This window comes from Pelodiscus sinensis, chromosome 13, assembly GCF_049634645.1.
Source record: "Pelodiscus sinensis isolate JC-2024 chromosome 13, ASM4963464v1, whole genome shotgun sequence".
In the NCBI taxonomy this organism is placed as follows: domain Eukaryota; kingdom Metazoa; phylum Chordata; order Testudines; family Trionychidae; genus Pelodiscus; species Pelodiscus sinensis.
Window position 1 is genome coordinate 41,225,276 of NC_134723.1, and position 21,718 is coordinate 41,246,993.

A 21,718-nucleotide genomic window follows, 5' to 3' on the forward strand; every position below is an offset into this window, starting at 1 on the left:
GGATAGGACAAGAAGCAGTGATCTTAAAGTGCAGCAAGAGAGGTTTAGGTTGGACATTAGGAAAAACTTGCTTAACTGTCAGGGTGATTAAACACTGGAATAAATTGCCTATGGAGGTTGTGGAATCTCCAACACTGGAGATATTTAAGAGCAGGTTAGACAAACATCTGTCAGGGATGTTCTAGAGGGTGCTTGGTCCTGCCTTGAGTGCAGAGGACTTAGGACTTGATGACCTCTCGAGGTCTCTTCCAGTTCTAGTCTTCTGTGATTCAGTTCAATTAGTATTTACACTTCCTCTGTCCCATTCCATCTTATACCCCAGATTAAGAAGGAACCAGATTTTTCACTACAGCCATCATCCATCAGCAAACGATTTGATTTGTACAGCTTTAAAAAATCCCACACTACACTGAGAAGTGTGCCGAAGACCCGGCCCCTAGGCTTCCCACATCAGTGAGTTCTTTTCATGTGGGACATCCCATGAAGAATCGAAAATGGCCAGGTTCGCATTACAGACTTTTTCAGTTTCACATCCACCCTTTCCTTAAGTACATGTAGACATTTGGAGAAAATGCAGATTATTGCACATAGTGACCCAAAATCATACCTAGAGTCACAATTTTAAAACGATGGAGTTTGCTGGAACATGCTCCACCATCTGTAGATATATGCATCATTTCTTTACACTTTGTTATACCAAAAGAGGCTGCAAATTTTACCCAACCTGCATTGCACCAGCCAATGCAGGAGTTTCTAACTTAGTGGAATTCACAACCTATATAGTCCTGAAGAACTCTTGTAGAGCCATGAAAGGTGCTGTATTGCACAGAGGTGTGGAGAGGTGATGAAATGCTCTAAATCTAATACCCATCCATGAGGAGTCAGTCCTATGGGAAGTGTTTACACCATTGCGGTTTATAGCAGTGTTTCTCAACCAGTGGTACAAGTACCCTTTTGGGTACTCAAGAGAAGTCTGGGGGGTACCTCAAGACAACTGAAATTTAGTGAAAACTGAATTTTTGTTTTAAGTTTTACGGCGCTTTATCATTTTGGTACTTTTTACACCCACCTGGCTACGATTAAGTTGTTTAAACAAATGTGTTGCAATGGTACAAAAAAACATTGTGTTTGAAAACTGTTGGTACTCGGGGTACTTATTTTTTTTTAAAGGGTACTTTATAAAAAAATGTTGAGAAACACTGGTTTATAGTAACCCTATTTGAGCCTCTCTAAAACTGATCTCAGCTACTGTACTCCTCTGATTTGTTTTCTGAAGGAAAACAGGAGCTACATACAAAAATATACTTGGATGTGGAGAATGCATCCCATTCCTCACTCTTTTTTCTTTCAGTCCCAGATTCAGTGACACCCAGCTTTTCATCCTCAGGGTGAGACTGACCTAGAACACCGCACACGGCATCTAAAAGACGAAGTTTCCAAGTTCATGTCAGAGATGATTAGCCAGAAAGAAACAGAATCTCCTCCATTGACTTTAGGGGACAGGTAGAGGAGACTGTAACCACACCACTAAAAAAAAAAACCAAAACTGAGGTCCCTCAAGGTTTGTGACCCTCAGTACAATTTTCCTGACTTCCCTTTTGCCCAGCTGTACACTGTATTCTTTTCCACCCCCCTGAAAATTCTACCTGACACTAACTGTGTAATTACAGAAGCAGAACAAAGTCCAGTTCGCTTCATTCTTACTAATTTTTTATTCATGTCTCAGCATCTTATCAAGTGACCCAACTTCCAAGAAAGGTGTTAATTTGCAAAGGGCCTGTTTTTAACTCCCATTGAAGTCAATGGAAAGTTCTTCATTATTATCTGTGATACCTAATTGGACCTTAAATGATGATCTGTTCCACTGATAGTCCTGGTCCTGGCACTGTGTCAGAGTTGGGTGCAATTTTACTGTTGAGCTCATGTCCAAGGGTGGGAGAGCAAGGTGATCTATCTCTGTGCAGTTAATGGTCCGTCCACTTCCATGCTGGAACCTTCACATTTATTTACCGACATAAAAATTGCAGAATTTAAAAAAAAATGGTGCAGAATATCCTCAGGAGTAAATGTTTGGCTGTATAAAAACCCAACGTGGCTGGCTGCAGATTTTTCGGATTTCCGTTTTTCCGTGAAAATCCTACAAGCTCCATAGAAAGCAAAACCTTTCTGCAGAGAATTTCATTTATTTGTTAAACCAGTTTTCTATCAAAAGATACTTTTGACTAGACCTGCTTGAGAGTTTACTATGTGCATGTTTTTGGTGCCGAAGGCACATTGCAACAAGCCAAAACACACTGCTCTCATCCGGAAGTCAGATAACTAGTTTTGAGTTCCCTGAATGCGAAGGAAAACCATCCTCCAGCCCCCCAAAAGTTTGTGTGGAGGTATGTGCTGCTACTGCTGCTGCCCTTCATCTGTTCCTCTAATTTATCTTCTTTCTCCTTCTCATCCTGTTTCTGCCTAGAGGGGCAGCTGTGGAGAGAGGATAATTTTAGAGAGATATGGTATGTAACTAGGACCATAATTGTAAAAAATCAGAAGGAAATTACAAATTAAAGCGATATAACTGCCTAGTTCAGTCTGGTCTCCATTTTCTAATCATCTTAAATTATTTTAATGTTCATTTTCAAACTCAAAATTAGCAGCAATCCCATGATGTAACCCTCCTAACACTCATTGAATCCCATTATATTATTTCATTTTCATTCCAGTCTTTTGCAATACAATCACCCACTCAGACCACATGTATCATTATTTGGGAGCCTCCTACCTACTCTATTTTTACTCATGTAAATGTGTGAAGATCAGGAATCATTCTGGGGTTTAAAAACCTTTTTCTTATGTGTAAAAAACCCTGAAATATAAGTTGCACAAAATAACTCCCTTTTAAAATTGTTTGTCTTTGAAATCTCTTAAATTAATAATCAAAAGCTCACCTCATGTCTAAAGCAAATCAAATTGAGTCATGAAGATGCGAAACAGAAATTGTTACTTCTGTAGCAAAGCTGATGGAAGCTCAATGAGATCATTTTGTTCAAAGATTAAAGGTGATGAGCACCAAAGTAATTGAAGAGGATGACTATGAGCACATCTGACTAAAGCTGTTAAATTCAGTAATGATCAAAAGTTAATTATCAAAGCCATAGACTCATCGTAGACCATTTGAGTCAATAGCTAAGCAATCCAGAAAAAAAAAGTAATTTGGGGAAAGTATTTTCCTATAATGAAGTTGTATAAAAGATGTACATTTCAAAGAAACCTGCCTAAAACAAGATAGCATTCTTCCTGATCAGAGAAAAATAATTAGCTCTAATTGACAGACCTGCTCCACACACACAATATTTTCAAACAATATGTTTCTGCATCAAAGCTTAATATGTCTCGTTACTCAGGGTTCCTCTGTTCTGTATCTTCTGCCACTGAGCATGCTCCTGATCTTGCAACAAATATACTGAGAAAAAGAGTGAGCAACACGTACAAGAAAAATGAAAGCACAGACCCAGATCCTGTAGTACTTACGCAGATAGAATTCCTTTTGTCTAATTCTACATAGTCAGCTCCCCTTCTCAACTCCCAGTAAGTGGCAAAGAGGTTCAGGTCATATAATAAATGAGGAGCTCCTGATCCAAAACGCAAAACATTTGCAAGGTGTTCGTGTGTACGCGTGTGTGCACACGAGCATGTGCTTTCACCCATAAAAAAGTTTATCCTACCAAACACTATGGATTACTAATGCGCCTATCTGATGAACACAATCACAAGTAATCTAGGAAATCACTAGCTAAGAAAACAATGGCATGCTACCAATCTTCTCAGCCACGCAGAATAATATATAGTCAGATTCCCATTGTACACATCACCACCACATTTTTCCTCCAATGCAAACAGCTGCAATCCACATGTTCAGTTACTCAAAATCGAAAGCACAGATTAGACTGATCCTTAATAGTCAGTGATTTTGACATCACCCAATTCTCTTTCAATTTCTGAAATAGCTTCTCCATCTTTATACAAACAGTTTAATACATGTCCTCCTTTTGGTCATTTGCCAGAGATTAATTTAACCTTGTTATTCTTTGAATTAACATATATTCATATTCAAAACACTTCCCACTAGTTCTGTTGTACTTCTCTCTTTCTCTATATATTTACAATCAAGTTTATGTGTAATAATTTTGAAGAATTTGGTAAAAGTAGCTTGTAATTGAGATTTAGTTTAGAGCTATGTCTGTATTACAGGGCTTTTGCACAATAGCAGCTGTTTTTGCGCAAAAACCTGCAGAGCATCACACCTCAAGCAAGTTTTTGTGCAAGAAAATCTACAGTCAATCGACAGAACAGAGGGCTTTTTGCGGTATAGGTATACCTCCTTCTGCGAGGCATAACTCCTTTTTACACAAGCGTTCTTGTGCAAAAAGGTGTGTGTGGATTCTCTGCAGGGGTTTCTTGTGCAAAAAGAGCCTATCACAAAAAGCACATGTGCTCTGATGGCCATTCTGTGAATGGCAATCAGATCTTTCTTGTGCAAGAGTGTCCATCGCTTTTGTGATGTGCTTTTGAGGTATGGACGAGCTTTTGCACAAGCAATTTTTGTGGAAGACCTCTCCCGCAAAAAGCATCTTGCGCAAAAAGCCTCCAGTGTAGATGTAGCCCATAGTGATACAGTCCAGCTATCGGTTAGCTAGCATGACCATTTTTAGATGACACTCAAAAAGTAGAGTTCTCACATGATAAAAGTCAATTTGTAACCTTTTTAGCACTTTTAGTACTTCTGCAGGTGAGGACAGAATTTTGAAATGTAGTACTCCACTGACAATGCATTTAAGAGGCACGATGGTGAGAGTTTAAATAAATATTTTAAATAAATTGCAGGGGTGTGTAAATAAATAGTAAAACACACACTTACTTTTATTAATTCTTTTGTTAAACAGTGTTCTTTTGGTCCTGACTGTGCAAGCATCAAACTCTGAAATGAGACAGGACCCACATCAGCCAGCTAAGTACTTCATGAGGCAGGGACACAGTCAGAGAAAGAAAGGGCTGAAGGCGACCTCATCATGTGTTTGCAGAAGGGGGGTGGGGGGGCTGGATTAAGGTTAACGTCAGCATTTTCCGAGTTTTAAGTGCTGCACATAGCAGCCTTACTGTTCCTTTTACCAAATTGGTTTGATTAATATTCATTTCCGACCTTATGTTCTTGTTTATGTTGATTTCACTGTATAAATATATAAAACAAACACTTCTCCCAGGCTCTACCTACCCATAATAAATAATGTAAAACACAACCTGAGACAAAGAGTAATAGTAAACCATCAGCCCTTTCTCTGCACAAAAGGAGCCAGTCCATAAACTAGCATTTCCCCATTTCAGCTCTCACAAACCTTATTTCCTTCTCTCGAGTAAAAAAATGGTTTAGATGTCAGTGGGTTTAAATGAGGGTCTTCCTATTACTGTGGAGGAGGGAGGCTTTTTATTCTGGCATAATTTCTGGTCCCAGCAATGATGTCTTAACACAGCCTGTGATCAGAAGATTTGTAGCCACGTGTTGCAAGATCAGAGGATTCGCTTCAGAGTTGAGGCCCGTTTAGATCAAAACAAATACTTTTGTGCTTATCTGAACATTTTGAGTCTCACTAATACTTTTTGCCAAGAAATATGGCTTTCCTTGTTCCTGAATGAAGCAGGAGTTATGATATTTCAGCCAAACCCCTTTAACCTTTATGCACCATCACTACTTTTTCTGGCTTTGTGTCTTCAAAGATCCTAAAATGCAAGTAGGCATGAAAGCTTTCTGTAGTGTAATGGGTTTATGAATCAGTCACCTTTTATGCTGAATTTCAGTGCTACCGTACATGTAATCTGACTAACAGTTTGACTCCTTTCCATATTTAGAGCTATGAACACCTAGTACTGGAAATGCTAAAAAGAATGCTCTAAAATGATTTGACAGCACTAATTTTATATTAAGATAATATTTCAAACTTCTCTGTATCCCAGTGTTATTTATATCATCTATGAAATTCTGAGGGAATAAAAATTTGGTTCCAATTACATAATTATGCCATAGAAGCATTAAAAAAAAATCACCACTAACATCTCCAGCAGCTTAAACGGTTTGATAGACTGTAGCCACTCTGCCATCAGTGCCCCCAGCTGTGTTGCTTAGCAACATTTTAATTCAAGAAGAATCGAAGGAGATGAAATCCCCATGGAGAGGGAAACAGAAATAAGAGGGCCGTTGACAGATGATCTGAGTTGTTTCTTCTAATATACTGTGAAGATCACTGGCTCTTTTCATGAATGATAAATGGACTGTACACAGATCAATGGGTTTTAGCAATAAACTGGAACCAGGCTCCATATCTGAGGCGGTACAGGCCGAGAGTCCCAGAGATTTACTCATTTAGATGATTTGGAGTGTGTTTTCTCAAAGGTTTCACAAGAGGAAATTGATCTGAACATTTGGTCATCCATTGCCCTTTTCTGTTGTTGGCTAATAAAAATTGTTTTAGAAATAGAATCCGTTCTTGCTTTTTTTTTTCTTTCTGTTGCTTCCCGTGTTGTAGATGTAGGGAGTAACCTTACAACAAACATGACCAGATCTCAAACGGGGAAAGACAGTAATCATACTGTACACTTGCAGCTATTAAAAAATAAAACATGCCGACGTCTCAAACTCTGGGGAGAATGTTTTAAGAGCTATAACATGACTGTGGGGAAAAAATTGGCAGTTGCCTTCTTAACTATGGTAGCCTGCTTTGGTTAGCTTATTCCATTTCTGAACAACATTCTGTTTTATTATTATTTTGGATCCAGGAAAGACTGTGCTTGATAATGTTGCTTAACTGTTTCTTTTCCCCTCTCCCCTTCTATTTATAGGCTGCCGAAAAGACAAAGCCTAGAAACATTCCTGTAAAGTAAGTTATTTTTCTATCCATTGAAAAATTCAACTTTAATGAACTTATGCATACAACCACAACAAAAGGCCCACAATAGGGACATAAAATAGACATTGGAACTCAAGTTAATCCATAATCAGCAATATAAAAAATCCCTTGCTCATCAAGGACGGATTTCGATTTTTCATGTGTCCCTAGTGACTGCATGCCCTGAGTTGTGTCCAGTTTACATGAATTAATATGTGCTGCCTATGAATACCTGCCAAATAATATCATAATCATGTTCAGTACATAGTACTCCTAGCCTGGGGGGGTTGCACATGCTAAAAAGATTATGTTTTTTAATTGCAATCCTTGGGTAGATCTGACAGAGGGGGAAATAACTGCGAGTGTGCCAAATGATTTCCAGACACTTGGGAATATTTTGCACCAATGTATCGGAGCTTTTCCATCCTGTTGATTAAGAACACACAGACACACACACACACACACACACACACACAGACACCCCTCTGTTCTTTGTACTGCAGATCTATGTAGGATGAGCAAGCTACCAGGGACCAATTTTCAGGGCATGTAATGAGAAGTTCTTAAATCTTAGGGCACTAGCAGCCACAGTATATCACTGAATTAAGAAAGTTGTTGTATAGATGTTCTGGTACTTTCAAGAGAGATGTTTTCAGTTAATGGTAACAGCAGTCAGTGGCTACTTTTTCTACTTAAACAACATATACTCTCATTGTAATGTTCTATTAAGTACCAATAAAACACATACTTCCAGCTTTGGTGGATGATCAATCTGCCGTTTAACTAAGTCCCCCGGAACTATGTCTTCCTATTATAGCCACTGTTTTCATGGTATTTGCTGATCATGATGGCTTTTGGAAGTGATTTTCCTCACAGAGGTTTTTCTCCTAGAGTAAAACTCTGCCAGGACTCACAAGTGGGTGTGTTTTGGCAGGCACAATGAAAAGACTACAGGCCACATTCTCCATTTCTTTCCACCTTTGATAGTCATTTACACCGAGGTGAAATAAGTGTAAAATACTCATCAAAACAACCCTGCAAGGTGCAAGGCAGTTGTAAATCAGGCTCTTTTGGTTACATTTAATCGGATGAGAATTAGAAATGAAAAGCGGGGGAGCTATAAAAGCTTAAGGTGCTTGTTATGAGACAGGGGGAATTCATTTCTAAGTAACTAGTTCAAATCCAGTCCAAGCTGAATTAAAAATCTAGCTGGTGGCTGTGGTTTAAAGTGAATTAGCTGCTCTTCAGTTCTTCAGCTTCAAGGGGACAAGAGGAGAGAGCGTGAGGCTCCAAAATAATATTTTTCATTCATTAATTTCTAAAAACTCTGTTGGCATAAGTTGGGACTCTTTCATGTTAGTTAGTGTCACTGCATCCGTTTACCGCAGACGGCATCTAAAATGTTACGCCATCTAAAATGTTTGTTTCTGCATTTTATGTGAAATCACTGATTTTCAGGGGCCTGAAAAGTGTAGTCACATTTTGGGATGGAAGAAGGCCATATGGGCCAGTCTAGCTCCCTCCACCTCCACATGTATATCTCACCCTGTCATATTTTCCCCAACTGCTTGTTTTAACTTTCCTTTGAATGTGTTAATGATTGCAGCTTTGGTTAGTACCCTAGAGAGTCCATTATACATATTAATTACACTCTTCATAAAGAAGAGCTAAAATATCTGCCTAGTATTTTTCAGTGATGTGTAAGCACTGAATGTACCTGAATGGTTTTACCCTGAAACGTTGCGTCGGAGGGCAAGAGTAAAATGGTAACTTTGAGATAACTGTAATAGATGTCGATTGTATTTGTATAAGCAGGGAGACCATATTCAGCACCACAGAGTCTTGTCTAGTTTTTAATGCTGTCAGTGCTGTAGCTCTTTCAAATGTCAAAGTGAATTTCACTTGAATTTTAATGTTCTTCAGCTTCACAAAATAAAGTCCGTAGCTTCCATTGTCACAAGGGCTGAAAGCTGTACAGATTCCTTCTTCCATATGTGACTTATCACAAACATTTTTAAAAACACATTTCTGTTATTAAGACATATGTGGTAGTACACTTCTGCAAATGTGAAATGCTTTTGGCTAAAAGCCATGCACTAATAAGTTGAGTTAAATCTAACTGTAGTTGACATCTGTTACTAAATATCTATATAGATATCTATATAAATGTCTGTATATATCTATATGTGTGTGTGCATATTCTCAGTGGTCAATAATATAAAAATTGTCCTTGCTTTTATATTTTTCTGAAAGAATTGCTGTCTCCTTGAACCAGAATCAGAATCAGAATTCATTTAGTCTTACACTATTTAATCCAGTGCCTGCAAATAAGGCCTTGCACCTATGAGGTTTTGCATATTTTTAAAGGTGCCATGACTAACGTTTGTACAGAAATTATCTACCTATTTCATCACCTAGATTTGTTAATGTTCCAGGTTTGTTTGTTTTGTTTTGTTTTTACTCAATAACATCCTCACAATTGATGCAATTTAACATCATGTTTTACACTCTACGGCTCATTGAAGATGGCTGCCACTGTATATTCTGTAAAATCTCTTTCATAGTCTTGCTCTTTTTGAGAAGAGGAGCAACTAATCTGCTGAAGTTTTATAGGCACATCAAAGCTCTTGTTGTGCTTGTCAAAAGGGGTATTTAGACAAACTGAAGTGAGCTCCTTCAGCTGCTAAGTATGTGCAGGTGGTGTTCAGATTCACTCCTTTGGAATATGTGTTCTCTTTTGGACAGCTACAAAAGCTTTCAGTCAGCCATACTGCATGTAGCAAGGGGATCTGTGGAAACACAGCAGAGTGAGGGGAACTCATCTTTATGTATTTGTAGTATCATCCAGCATGACGTTGCTATAAATAAGCATACTGAACAAGAAGTCATAAGGCCTTCAGAATTGATCTTTCAGTGGAAATAATGCAGCTATCATTTAAAAAACCCAAATCACTATAAATAACAGATACGTCTGGGCCAGGTCCCCTCAGGGCTTCCATGCCTGCAATATCTCAGCACCCACACTTATCAATACGGTTATTATCACAACACCACTGCAAAGTAAGGTGGGGTGTTTGTCCTTTTGGGAGCCAGGATCATGCCTCCTGTTCCAGGTTTAAATAGGATATGTGTGGCAAAGCAGGGAACTAAACTCCAGTCTCCCAAGTTGCAGGCTCGTGTCCTGCACACTCTGTAACACCTTTCCCCTTAGAATGTCAAAGTACCGTACAAACCTCAGGCCATGTCTACATTACATGGAAGATTGACATTGCCGTGGTTGATCTTCTGGGGTTTGATTTAGTGGGTCTAGTGAAGACCCGCTAAATCAAACCCTGTCAGCTCCGGTACTCCTGGTCCTCATGAGGAATAAGGGAAGACGATGGAAGCGTTTGCTCCCATCAACCTCCTGCTGTGTGAACGGCGATTTACGATACGTCGACCCCAGCTTAGCAGCTAATGTAGCTGGAGTTGCATATTTTAAGTTGATCTTCTTCTCTAGTGTAGGTCTGGCCTCAGTGAATTAAAACTCATCCCATCCCTGGGAGATAGTTACGTATTGCTATCTAATTGTACAGGTGGGAAAAATCAAGCCCTTGAGTTCAAGTGACGTGACCAAAGTCATGTGATAGAAGATTTCCAGTTATAAAAAGGATGTGATGCACGAAATAATCTAATTCAGGACATAGCTAAAGCTTGTAAATGTCTGGCTCATGTGCTGTGCTAATATGGAGGAGCGCACAGAATTAAATTGCCGAGTTTGTTCTGATATTCAAACCCTTCCTGTCCAATGACTGAGATGAGGCTTCTATGGAGAGAGTTTGTGGCCAGGATAATGCAAAACCTGAGAGTCCATATTAGCCTGACGGAGGAAATCAAAGATCCTGGAGGAATCGTGTTCATTTTGCCTGAAAATCTAGTCACCAAGCATAATGGGAATTCCATTACCCAATAAACGTGAGGGAGAACCTGTAGCATCCAAACAAATACGATCGCCAGGGATTTGTGCCGGCCAGTGGCTATCCACCCCCTCTTCCACATGAGAGGAGTGAGTTTTCCATGTGGAGAATCCCTTCTGCACACAGATTGACCACTGCCCAACCCCAGAATTTGGCATTTGATTTCTGGGAATTTGGCTAAGAGATTTCTGGGAAAATATAGGCAGGTAGAGAAGTCACCTGGCTAAGACCTACTACCAGCTATGGCTTCAGAGTGGAATATTTACGAGACATATTACACTCCAGAAATGGAAAAAATATGCTTGCCTTGGAAATCCATATATTACTTTAATTACTGGCTAGTGGTAAGAACGTTTGAAGGGAATAGTTGCCCCAGGTACATTGCATTTGGCTTTGATTTCCTTCTGTAGCCTATGATTTTTTTTTAATCCAGTCAAGACAGACACGTAGAAACCAATAGGGGGACAAGAGCAGTAGTATCCCCATTTATATATTGCTAGGCTATTGCACCAAGTTGTTATTCTTTATTTTTAAAAAGGAAAAGACAGTGTTCAAAATAAAATGTTCTCCTGTTTATTGTGAAATTCGCAAAGTCCTGTTGTTATGCAGTATCTAATGGAAACATGTTCCTTAAAAACATCACGGGATATGTTACAATTAATCCATTAAAATAAAATAAAAACATGATTCTCCCATGATTTAAAAGTGCCAAGCAATTTGTATAGCACCACTTATTTAATCTCTTCATTTCCAAAAGCTTTCCTCCTGCTACTCTACTCCTGGCTCACCACAAAATGAATTAGCACCCATTAAATTAGTGCTAGAAATCCATCCACAATGCCACATTCTCTGAAGTGTCTGTCCACATTCATTGCTCAAATAAACCCCATTCATATTTATGTTTTAATAACTTGAGTCTAGCATGCAAAAGTGCTCAAATCCCCAGCACAAATCCAGACAAAATGCGCTTACTAGCCCTATTAGGGAGAGATCCTTAGGCCCTGACTCTGTAATTGAGTCCACTTAGACACCTGTAACTCTGAAAAAGTCCTGTCAGTGCAACCAACTTGCAGGATCAAGGCCTAAGTCCTAGATATTCCAGCATGCATTGTCATGTTAAGCAGTTAAATAAACTATAGGGCAATATAAAAGAAAAAGAAAAGCAGTTTAAATGCACTAGACATAAATCAGCTAGGGGCTGAGCCTGCCAGCTGCCCGAAGTGTTTGTACAGTGCCCGGTTCAATGGGTTTCTGGTTTGTGACTTAAGATTCCTAAGCACGATTGTAAAGGAAATCAATTCTCATACGTGGGTGGATCCCTGTGCTCATTGCAGGATTGGGACCTACATCATTACTTCATGAAAACTAATCTACGTGCGCTCTGCTGTTGGGTCCCACTGCCAGTGGGTTTCATCCGCAGAGTGTGAACTGCAAAAATATCGCAAAGGATTATTTTACTCTTGCCCGCGAAAGGTTAGTGTTGGGAATGGATTAGGACTTTTAAACGGTGAGCAAAGAAACGCACATATTAAATCCTTTTTGATTATATCGCACTAAACCCTAAATACTGATTTTTATGTAAATTTTGACTCTTGCAAAGCTCCTCCAAGTCAGCTATCCCCAGGTGGTTTTATGTGAGCTTGATGCTTCCCTTAGATCTTTTCTTCCTCCTTGAGATACCTTTTTTGCTGTAGTCCAAAAGTCGTCCTGGCTGCTGAAGGATGTAGTACTTTAGACAAAAAATAATAACTCTATTTAATCTTTTGCCTTTATTTTCTGAGTTTGTTCCTCTGACACATTTTGTTAGATATATTTTTATCAGTCCAGAGGCTAACCACAGCAGGGCTATTTTTATTTCTAGGGAAATGATGCATGATAACTTCAGCAGGGCCCAAAACAGTAAATCGTCCAGTTCCAACCACAGACTGTATTAAGTCTGTAGCCTGTGGTAATAAGTTATAATTTAGTTGACTATAAGTTTGCTTTGACTTAAAACTGTACAAATGAGTTTCATTGGCTAGGAACCAAAAATACAAAGTAGTTTGTGTTTTATCAAGGTTTCCAGCTACCTCACAACAGGTACCTAGAGAGAGTGCACATTTTTCAAATGATTCTAATACATTTTTATAGTGAAATGGTTCCAGCCTGATTGTATAATTTAGAGTGTGTTTAAATTACGGCATGTCCTGTGTAGAGCACAGAATCTGCTTACAAGACAAGGGGATGAACAGACTCAGAGAACTCATTCATCTCCACTCTTTCTAATGTGATCTCACACCACAAATACTAACATCTGTTGGCCCCCTCTAGCTGCAAAATTCCCTGCCACTTGCCAGCTGGGGCAGCTAATTGGAGAGATTTAACGGGCCAAGTTCTGTTCCTCTTACTCCCATAGATAGTCTCATTGATTGCATTGTGACTACTTTACCGAATCAGACAAGCATGGTTTGTCCAAGTATCTTGGTAACAAATTAGGAATCGGTTCCTCAAGGTACAGTGCATCCCCAAGCCAAATGATTCAGGACCAAGTCTTGAAAATATTTACTAAATGGTGTTCTGGCTCTTCTGCATAGTACCAACTTCAGTATAATAGGTAAGTCCTACAGGACCTATCCTGCAGTAACATCAGTAAAAACTGTTCTGATATGTAAACTTTCCCAGGAGGGGGTGATTGATGGGTGGGAAAGACAGAGAGAGAAGGAGACAGATAGATCCTCAGCTGATGTAAATTTGGACGATTTGGACCTCTGGTCAATATTCTTTTTCAATAGCTGTACATTTTGCGTGTTGCAGTAAATAACAGATGCTTTGTAGCTACCTGTGAATTTTTTTAAACTAATGCTTTGTGTTGGTGTACAATTAAGATACTAAAACAAAACAACAAATGTCAATATATTTGCAGAGAGGGCCAGATTCTCAGCTTGTGTAAACTGGTACAGCTCCAATGGCTTCACTGTAGTCATGCTAATTAACACAAGATGAGGATCTGGCCTTTATAGCTCACACTCCTTCCCTGTGTTCTTCACAGTGCAATTGTCCCCCCTTTAAGACATTGCAAGTTCAGGAATTGGCGCTTGTTGCTCCTGAAAATAGCACCATTGTACTCACATGGGCACGGACAATTATAAATATTATTTGTTGAGGGCCCAAAGTATTCTAGACCCTTTTCAGATGAAGGTCAAAACTCTGAGGAGTTTGTGACCTGAATAGAAAAGGAAGACAAGGTACTGGAGCTTGGACTTTGAAATCCTCAGGCCCCTGCTGCTTACCCACTGTAATTCTATTGATTTCAGTAGAGTAACTCCTTATTTACACTAGTGTGAGAGCATGGAGAATTGAGACTCATGACTTTTGCTGGTTTGTGTTAATATGGCTTTCTCCCCGCTGCCCCCTTTGAATTCCACTGAAGTGGGTCAAAATAAAAATGGCCTTCACGACTGTAGTGTTGTGTATGTTCAGAAGCAAGGAGCTGTCATGCAGCAAACAAAGCCTGGCACTTCATCAGTCATTTAAGGGAATTAAAAAAAAACCACATCTATTTCATGCACCTATTTCTGAACACAAAGGAAGAAAATCTTAGGAAGGGAAGAAAAATTCCCAGTCATTTAGGATCGATGGATACAAAAGAAAGGGGAAAACTAGATAACATTTCAGGAAATAACACTGCTACAAGGTTAATTTTGCCTAGTACAACATTTCCTAGTATTGAATTGCCTCATATACTCCCTCAGGGGTTGCTCCTGCGCTTGCAATAATCGCGGCTGATTTTATTGGAAAATCACCTCTGGATGAGAGACATACTCTAGAGGAAACTTTGTATGGGCACAAATAGGTTTTTGGTGCCAGTGCCATGTTGCCCACGCCAGCACCGTTATAGTTCCCAATCTGTCTGTGCATTCAAGCAGCAAATTCATTAGCAACCCTTCTGGCAGGATAGAAAAATAGACTTATTAGAGACATTTACTTTGAATTGTTTTCAGGACTTGTTGGATAACAAACAGTTCGGCAATCAAATTGTGCCTCTCCTTACAAGAGCATGATGTATTTTTATTAACAGCAGCAGGGATGCTATAAATATTACGTTAAGGTTGGTTTGCATAAAACACTTTTACATAATGCTCTATGACTAGCAAAGATCATAGTTGACAGGCGGGATTAGCATAGTGGAACTGGGGGTGCTTTGGATGTCTGTGTTGATTTTTATTTTCTGTTGCCTGTCAAGGTCTTATTGAGTCACGTAACTCTCCCATTACAGATGTAATGTTTATTCAAGTATTGGTTCATCCTTCAGAGGCTGCCAGCTTGCTGGCTTTTTAATTATAGAAGTAGGCTAGATCTTGACAGCGTTGTGTACTAACTAAGGGACCTAAGTTCAGATATATACACTGGCTTCCAGGCCCTGTCAAATGGAAACTGAGCATATTGTAAACAGAGCACATTTAGCCTCCAGCTGGGAGAAGGGACATAGGGAGAGTCCATGCACTGGGGCCCTCTCCTGACCTTGGAATGACTTTGACTATGTAGGGACGGAAGGAAAGTTATAAAAAAGGCTGATTCATACAGACAGGTGAGTGGGGAGGAAAATCAAGGGGATTGTCTAGGCAAAAGGAGAGCAAAAACTTCATAAAGAGTTCAGTGATAATTTTTACACTCTCAAGGCCAACACCAGGCCCTCATAATCAAGCTCTCCTGGCAGAAACTTTCGATTGCAGCTTTCATGTGAAATCTCTGCATATGCGGCCGTGGCGGGCAGGGGGAAGAGCTCTAAAGCTTGATGTGAATTTTCCCGGAAATGTAAACCCTTAACAACCAAGAGAGGTGAAATTTAGGCCTACAAAGGATAATTCATACACGCTGCTAATTCCCGTTGCCATGCTTGTTGTTATTTTACTGTGAGAAGAGGAGCCTTCCCCGGTATCAATCATCGTAAGCTATTTAGACACAGAAATAAGTGGCATATGGCTTAGCACTTTTGGGTCTAGCAATCAAGTAGCAACCGTCTGCAGTGCAACGGTAGTTCAGTTCCCAATGGACATCGCTTTGATGACTAGATATATTGAGTTCCTTGTGTCATTCCAAAAGAGCAGAATCTCATACAACTTGGTTTTAGCTTCCTCTCACTTCATTTCAATTTTCTATAACCAGTGTCATCACATGTAACAGTTTTCTTCATAATGGAACTTCATGTCGGATCAGATTTGTCTTTCATGGGAAAGAGTATTGTGAAAAGTCCCCAGAAATACTGATCTCGGGGAAAGTTCTTACCCTAGTAAGAAGAGGGAGAATTTTGATTTTAAGGAAGCGTATGTCCCAGAGCCCAAGGCAAAACCACCGCTGATGACTCAGAGAAAGACTTAGTGCTGCGTTCGGAGAGGCGATTAGCGTTCTTTGCAGGGCATACACTGCTACTTGCTCCAGACATTGCTGTGTTAAGTAATACATATAAAATATTTGTGCATTCGCAGTTGAAGCCGAAATTCCAGGGTGAAATTCCAATCCAAATTCCGTGACAGCAGAGTGAAAATAGAGAAGAATGTGACCCCGAGTTTTTAATGTACCCCTTGTAGCTCTCTGTTCTGGCATGTGTTTTCAGTAGCAAAGAGCAAAGGCAATGAGATGCAAAGAAAGCCCCTGGCTTTGTTGTCACTCCTTACTCCCGTTTTACTCCCATGTAACTTGACTGATACCTTGTCTCATCTGCTTGTCTTCCTGCTTGCAGCCCCCATGACGGCTTGTGCCCATTCTCTCCCCTCCACATTGCTGCTTTCCCTCCTCTACATGCACCTCATTCCTGTCTCATGCAGGCTTCTTGTACCCCCCCTACTCGTTACCTGCCTTTCTCTGACTCTCTCTCAGCAGCAGCCAACTCCAACTCAACCCACACAGCTAAGAGAGATCTGCACAGGGAAGAACTGGGACCAGTGGCATGGGAACATTTTTAAATGTGGGGGTGCTGACACCCCCTTATCCCAGTCCTCCCCTCTCCCCCCTGCCCTGAGCTGAGGCTGGGAGCAAAGTCTTGGCTGGCAGCAGAACCCCTAGTGCATGGGGCCGAGGCAGACCCCCTGGCATGCTGGGCAGCATCAAGGACCCTGGGCATGCAGGGCAGCATCAGGGACTTTGGTTATGCAGACAACAGCAGAGCCCCTAGGGTGCAGGGTGGTAGCTGGGTCTCCAAGCGCAGAGCGAGCAGCAGAGCCCCTGGCACCTGAGGTGACAGCTGGGACCCTGGAAGCTAGGCCAGGAGCCCAGGGGTGCAGTAGCACCCACCCGGCACTCTGAGTTCCTGCACCTATGGCTGGAGCACACTTTTAGGAGAAAATCAGCCTCCAGAGCGTATGGGAAGTCAGCTGCTGGGAGGGGAGCTACTCACAATGGGAAAGCTGCCTCCTGCACTTGCACAGATTCCTAGGGTGTTGGCTGAGGGGCCATTTGCCAGGGCAGGTTTTGAAAACGTGCCTGGCCCAGTTACCCCAGCAGGTTTGTGTCCATATAGGGGGCAGTCAAGTCACCTTTATGTAAGGTGAGAAATCCGAGCGGGGAAAGAAGCTGCGGAATGGGTAGCAGAGATTGCGCCTGGGTTTACCCAGGCTCTGAGGAAAGCCACAGAGGGGGCAAGCAAGCAGAATTCCACTCAGAGTTCTCCCCTGGAAATCGTAGAGAAAGCAGGAAGGTCGCCAGAAGTGCTCAGGGAAGACATTGCAGAGGAAACAGCAGTAACAGGAGGGAGCTGATGGGAGAGCACGAGGACTGGAAGAGGAGCCACAGTGAGAGTGGAGATAAATCATCAAGGCAGGAAGCGGAACCCAATTGTGTTGATGACCGCACCACACAAATACCTGTTTGGCCTAATGGACACCGTGGGCTTCGTGTCGTCTGGGTTGTCTTATTACCTGGACAGTCCACACTACCCTGTTGGATTCCTCTTAGAAATAGAAGTCAATTCCTTTTGTATTTTCCAAATTTGCTAAAAGGACCGCTCCCCTGTCTATTGATATCATCCGCGCCGTCTCCCTGTACTTGGAGGATTTATCTAACCCATTCACTACGTTGCCAGCTGAGCCGTGAAATGTCCACGGTAGGCAAGCCCTGCTAAAGCACATTCCAACAGGGTCCCATACGTAAGCACATACGTCCCCACGTGTGCCCGTGCGCACCGCCACGAGTGGCAGATGAAATGACATTGCCAATGTTGGTTCTCAATGAACTCTCAGGTTCCAGCCCTCCTGACTTGATATGATGTGTAATTCTGCAATTCGCCTGAACATGCTGGAAGAAGAGTGATTGCATGCAAATGTGTCGCAGCTTTCTAAGCCCCACACTTAACTAAACAGTCAAGGGTAATACTGCTCTCTGGGTCAGATATCCAAGGCTGCCCATCCCAGGGTTTTATTTCTTGGCTATTTCCTACAATTTTGTGAAATATTTTTAATGGGACAAAGTCGCTTCAATTACACAGTCATTATAAGTTTTGCCAAGGTTGACTATGGATCGTTTTGTGTTCATTAGAGCACAAAATTAGAATTTTCATTGCAGCAACTATAAACAGTTTTGGCTCAAAGGAGTCACGTTTTTTTTTCTCATAAAATCTAGGCTGAACTCTAGTTAGGGACTTCCATAGGTGAGTTTTTTATGTATTTAATTTTTTAACAGTCTTCTGTGTTGGATTTGGTTTGCGTTTGGTTTTATTTTCCCATATCACTTGATATATTTCTTTTGCCCTGAAGGCTGAATAAGTGAATTGCTTCAAACTGATGGCATTGCCACTCTTTGCATGAATAAGCAGGTGCAGTCAACATCTTCCTAAGACTGAATATATTATTTCCTCAACATCCTCAGCTTGAGATGGTTCAATGCCTGGCAGTTTAGACCTAGTCAAGTTTGGAAAAGCCATAAACTTTCTTTGGGCAGATATCGCTACTCAGAAAGAGCATTTTTAAGTATGTTCATAAGTCCCGTTGACATCAAAGTTAAGTATATCTTTAAGTCGTTTCCAGAATCGGGTCTTCTGTTTGATGGGGTCACAAGCTTATGATCAACTGCACCTCGTTCTGCTAAAGGACTTTATTAATGGCAATGGAATTTTACTGGCACAGCAATGGAGTGGGTCAGAGGAGAGTTGTATCCCATGTGTTGAAAGCAATGGATTAAAAAAGCCCAGGCTGGGATTCTCAAGGAGTTAAGTGTCCAAATCACGTAGAAATGTGTCTGATTGCCAGCATCCTTTCCAGCTCTCAGGCAAGGCTTTCAAAGGTGATCTACACAGGTAGAGAATTGGTCTATGCCCTTCTTCCTTTCTGTAGACATATAAATAAGATCTCAACAGCTTTCCCAGATGGGAGGGACTTAATTTTTTCGGTTTGCTTTTTACCCTATTATTTAGATCCCTTGGAACCTTTAGTCATGGGATTAGCTCACTGCACAAACTACACATCTAAGAATCAGTTGGGCACTAAGTTGAAAATGTAAAAGCAAAATGCTCAAAGAGAGCACTCACTGCTCTCCCTTCCTCCTTCTTTCTCTTGGCCCTGTGCTCAGGTCACTGGAGGGGTAACGTCCACGTAGACACGCACACACTGGAGTGTAACCACGGTGGGATGGGCTAACCACCCAAGTACAATTCCATCCGAGGCCCTTGATACATACTTGAGTTCCATTCCACTGTGGTGCACTCCAGCTGGGTTGGAGTGCCCCCTTATGCCGCCGTGGCTGGGCTAGTGGCAGCTCTAGGTATCTGGTGCAGCCCCTCCTGCCCACGGCAGGAGGAGGGGGCCGCTCCAGTCCCCATTGGTTAACCAGTTAACCTTTCACACCTTCACTACATCCAGCTGTAGTGTGGATGTACCCTTAGGGTGTTAAACAGTCTGCCGCATCGCTCCCTAACAATTGAAAGAGTGTGTGCTCTCCTCGGCACGTGGTGTTCTAACATTTTGCCACAGGAAGATCCAAGCATCGGTGGTAATGGGGAGGGGGTTATTGTAGATGCCAGGATAATGTCACCTAGAATAAGGTATGTCAGTGAGCGTACCAATGGACTTTTTCAGCTTGTGCCTCTTAACCAAGCCTGGGGCTATACAGAGCAGGAGCAGCATACATGTCGGACAAGGCACATTTCTTCTTCCTAGAGAAATATCTTTACTGTTATCAGTCACTATTTGTATTTCATTCACAATTAAAACCTCAATGAACGTAAACAGTGGAAACATCAAAGTTGGAGCATCACAGAGGGAGTTTTAATTATATAATGTAACGTTTGTATATTTATTTTCTTATAATTACATCATAGTACTTGTGCCAAAGCATATTTGATGAACTCTCAATTTCATGGGGCCTCATTAGAGCATGATTGCATTATTAAACCATATATGATCACACTTGTGCACATTAGATCATGTACCAGATTAGCACATTGTGCATTAGTTGAATTTTGTTGTATGCAGGAGACAATTTTGCTTCAAGCTGTATATAAAAGTTTGATTTGGAAACTCTTCCAAACCCTATAATTTTATACTGGCTGATATAAATTAGCAAGCTACAAGCTCTAAATATATGTGTATAAAATACCTCTCAAAGGGACTAGCAAGGCAAACAGACACAGTGAAGTATGAGCAGTGTTTGTGAAGTATCTAGATGACTTTTAAGTCAGAGAAGGTGAAGAAAAACACATCAGCTTTTAAAATGAAGTTGTTTGCACTCCAGATTTTTTTTTTAACTTAAAGGGCTTTTAGTCTGTAAAGAAACTGAGGAACCCAAGCATTCCCTTATCACTGAATGTGATCATTGCAGAATTCAAACAGTGGCTTACTTGCATTAATGTGCTCAGTGGCCTGGTGGAAATTAGGAAAATGATGGGGTAGGGGAGGCAGCCTTCTTCATTTATTTATTCTGGAGAAATGGTGCCCATTAATCTATCATGAAAATGTAGCATTAGCAGGGAAGGAACTACAGTTGAGAACTTGGCAGTTGCTTGTAAACACAGATGGTCTTGCAGCATTTTAAGATTTTCCAGTCTTTTGTTGTTGGTCCTTGCTATTCCTCGTGTTTATCTAGAATAGCCCTAGGAAAATAACTGTTCATATTTTGGATTGTCTAATCCCCTCTCAGTGTGTGCGTGTGCATGTGTGTGTGTAAAGTTTTTAACCTTAAATGCAAATTTTGTACACTTCCTCAACCTCTGCTTGTTTCGAGGAGTGTAATAAGAGCGTGACTCCCTACAGTACAAAAGGCAGGGTTGAGACCATCTATCCAGACAAAGGGGGAAAGAAGAAACGGCCTCCTGTGTCGTTAATCATTTGGATTGTTGAGCAATGACTGTGGATCGTTAGTCAACTTGAAGCTCCTATCCTTAGAGATTGTAATCTGGGTGGTTTATGGCCCTTTCGCCCAATGCACAGTCTTCGGGACCTTTTTGATAGGCTGCAGGGAACATATCTGTTCATTATGTAACTTTCTAGTATTAAAATGAAGGACCTGATCCTCCACTGGTGTAACTCACCTTAGCTCCATTGAAGCTGGAAACCCAGTCTAATCTACATCTCCATTCTTGGGAACAGGGGCAGAAGCTAAAAAAGGGGTTGTCAGCTTCTTCTATCTCTCTGTGTGGAGAACATTTTAGTGTGTCTTGTAAGACTGAATAGAAACAGTCAGTGTGAGAAATCACTGCATAATTTTTGAGAACTCAGGCTAGGTCTATACTGCAAAGATAAATCGGGAAAAGAAACATAATTTGTGGTATGCAAATTGGGTATCTTTTTCCTCTTTACTGTTGAAAGAAGCTTTTTCGAAATTTGGAACATCTACACAACGCCAAATTTTGGAAAAAAGCCCTCTTTTGTC

The 21,718-nt window shown here is 40.9% G+C and overlaps 1 protein-coding gene across 4 annotated transcripts in view; it reads left to right on the forward strand.

Annotated features, from left to right (window-relative positions):
- AFF2 (ALF transcription elongation factor 2) overlaps positions 1-21,718 on the forward strand; it is a 465,157-nt gene that overhangs the window by 355,762 nt on the left and 87,677 nt on the right. For all 4 annotated transcript variants that reach the window (XM_075941077.1, XM_075941079.1, XM_075941078.1 and 1 more), the window contains one exon: positions 6,880-6,917. In XM_075941077.1, coding sequence (XP_075797192.1) covers positions 6,880-6,917 — 38 coding nt within the window. The remainder of the gene's footprint in view (positions 1-6,879; positions 6,918-21,718) is intronic.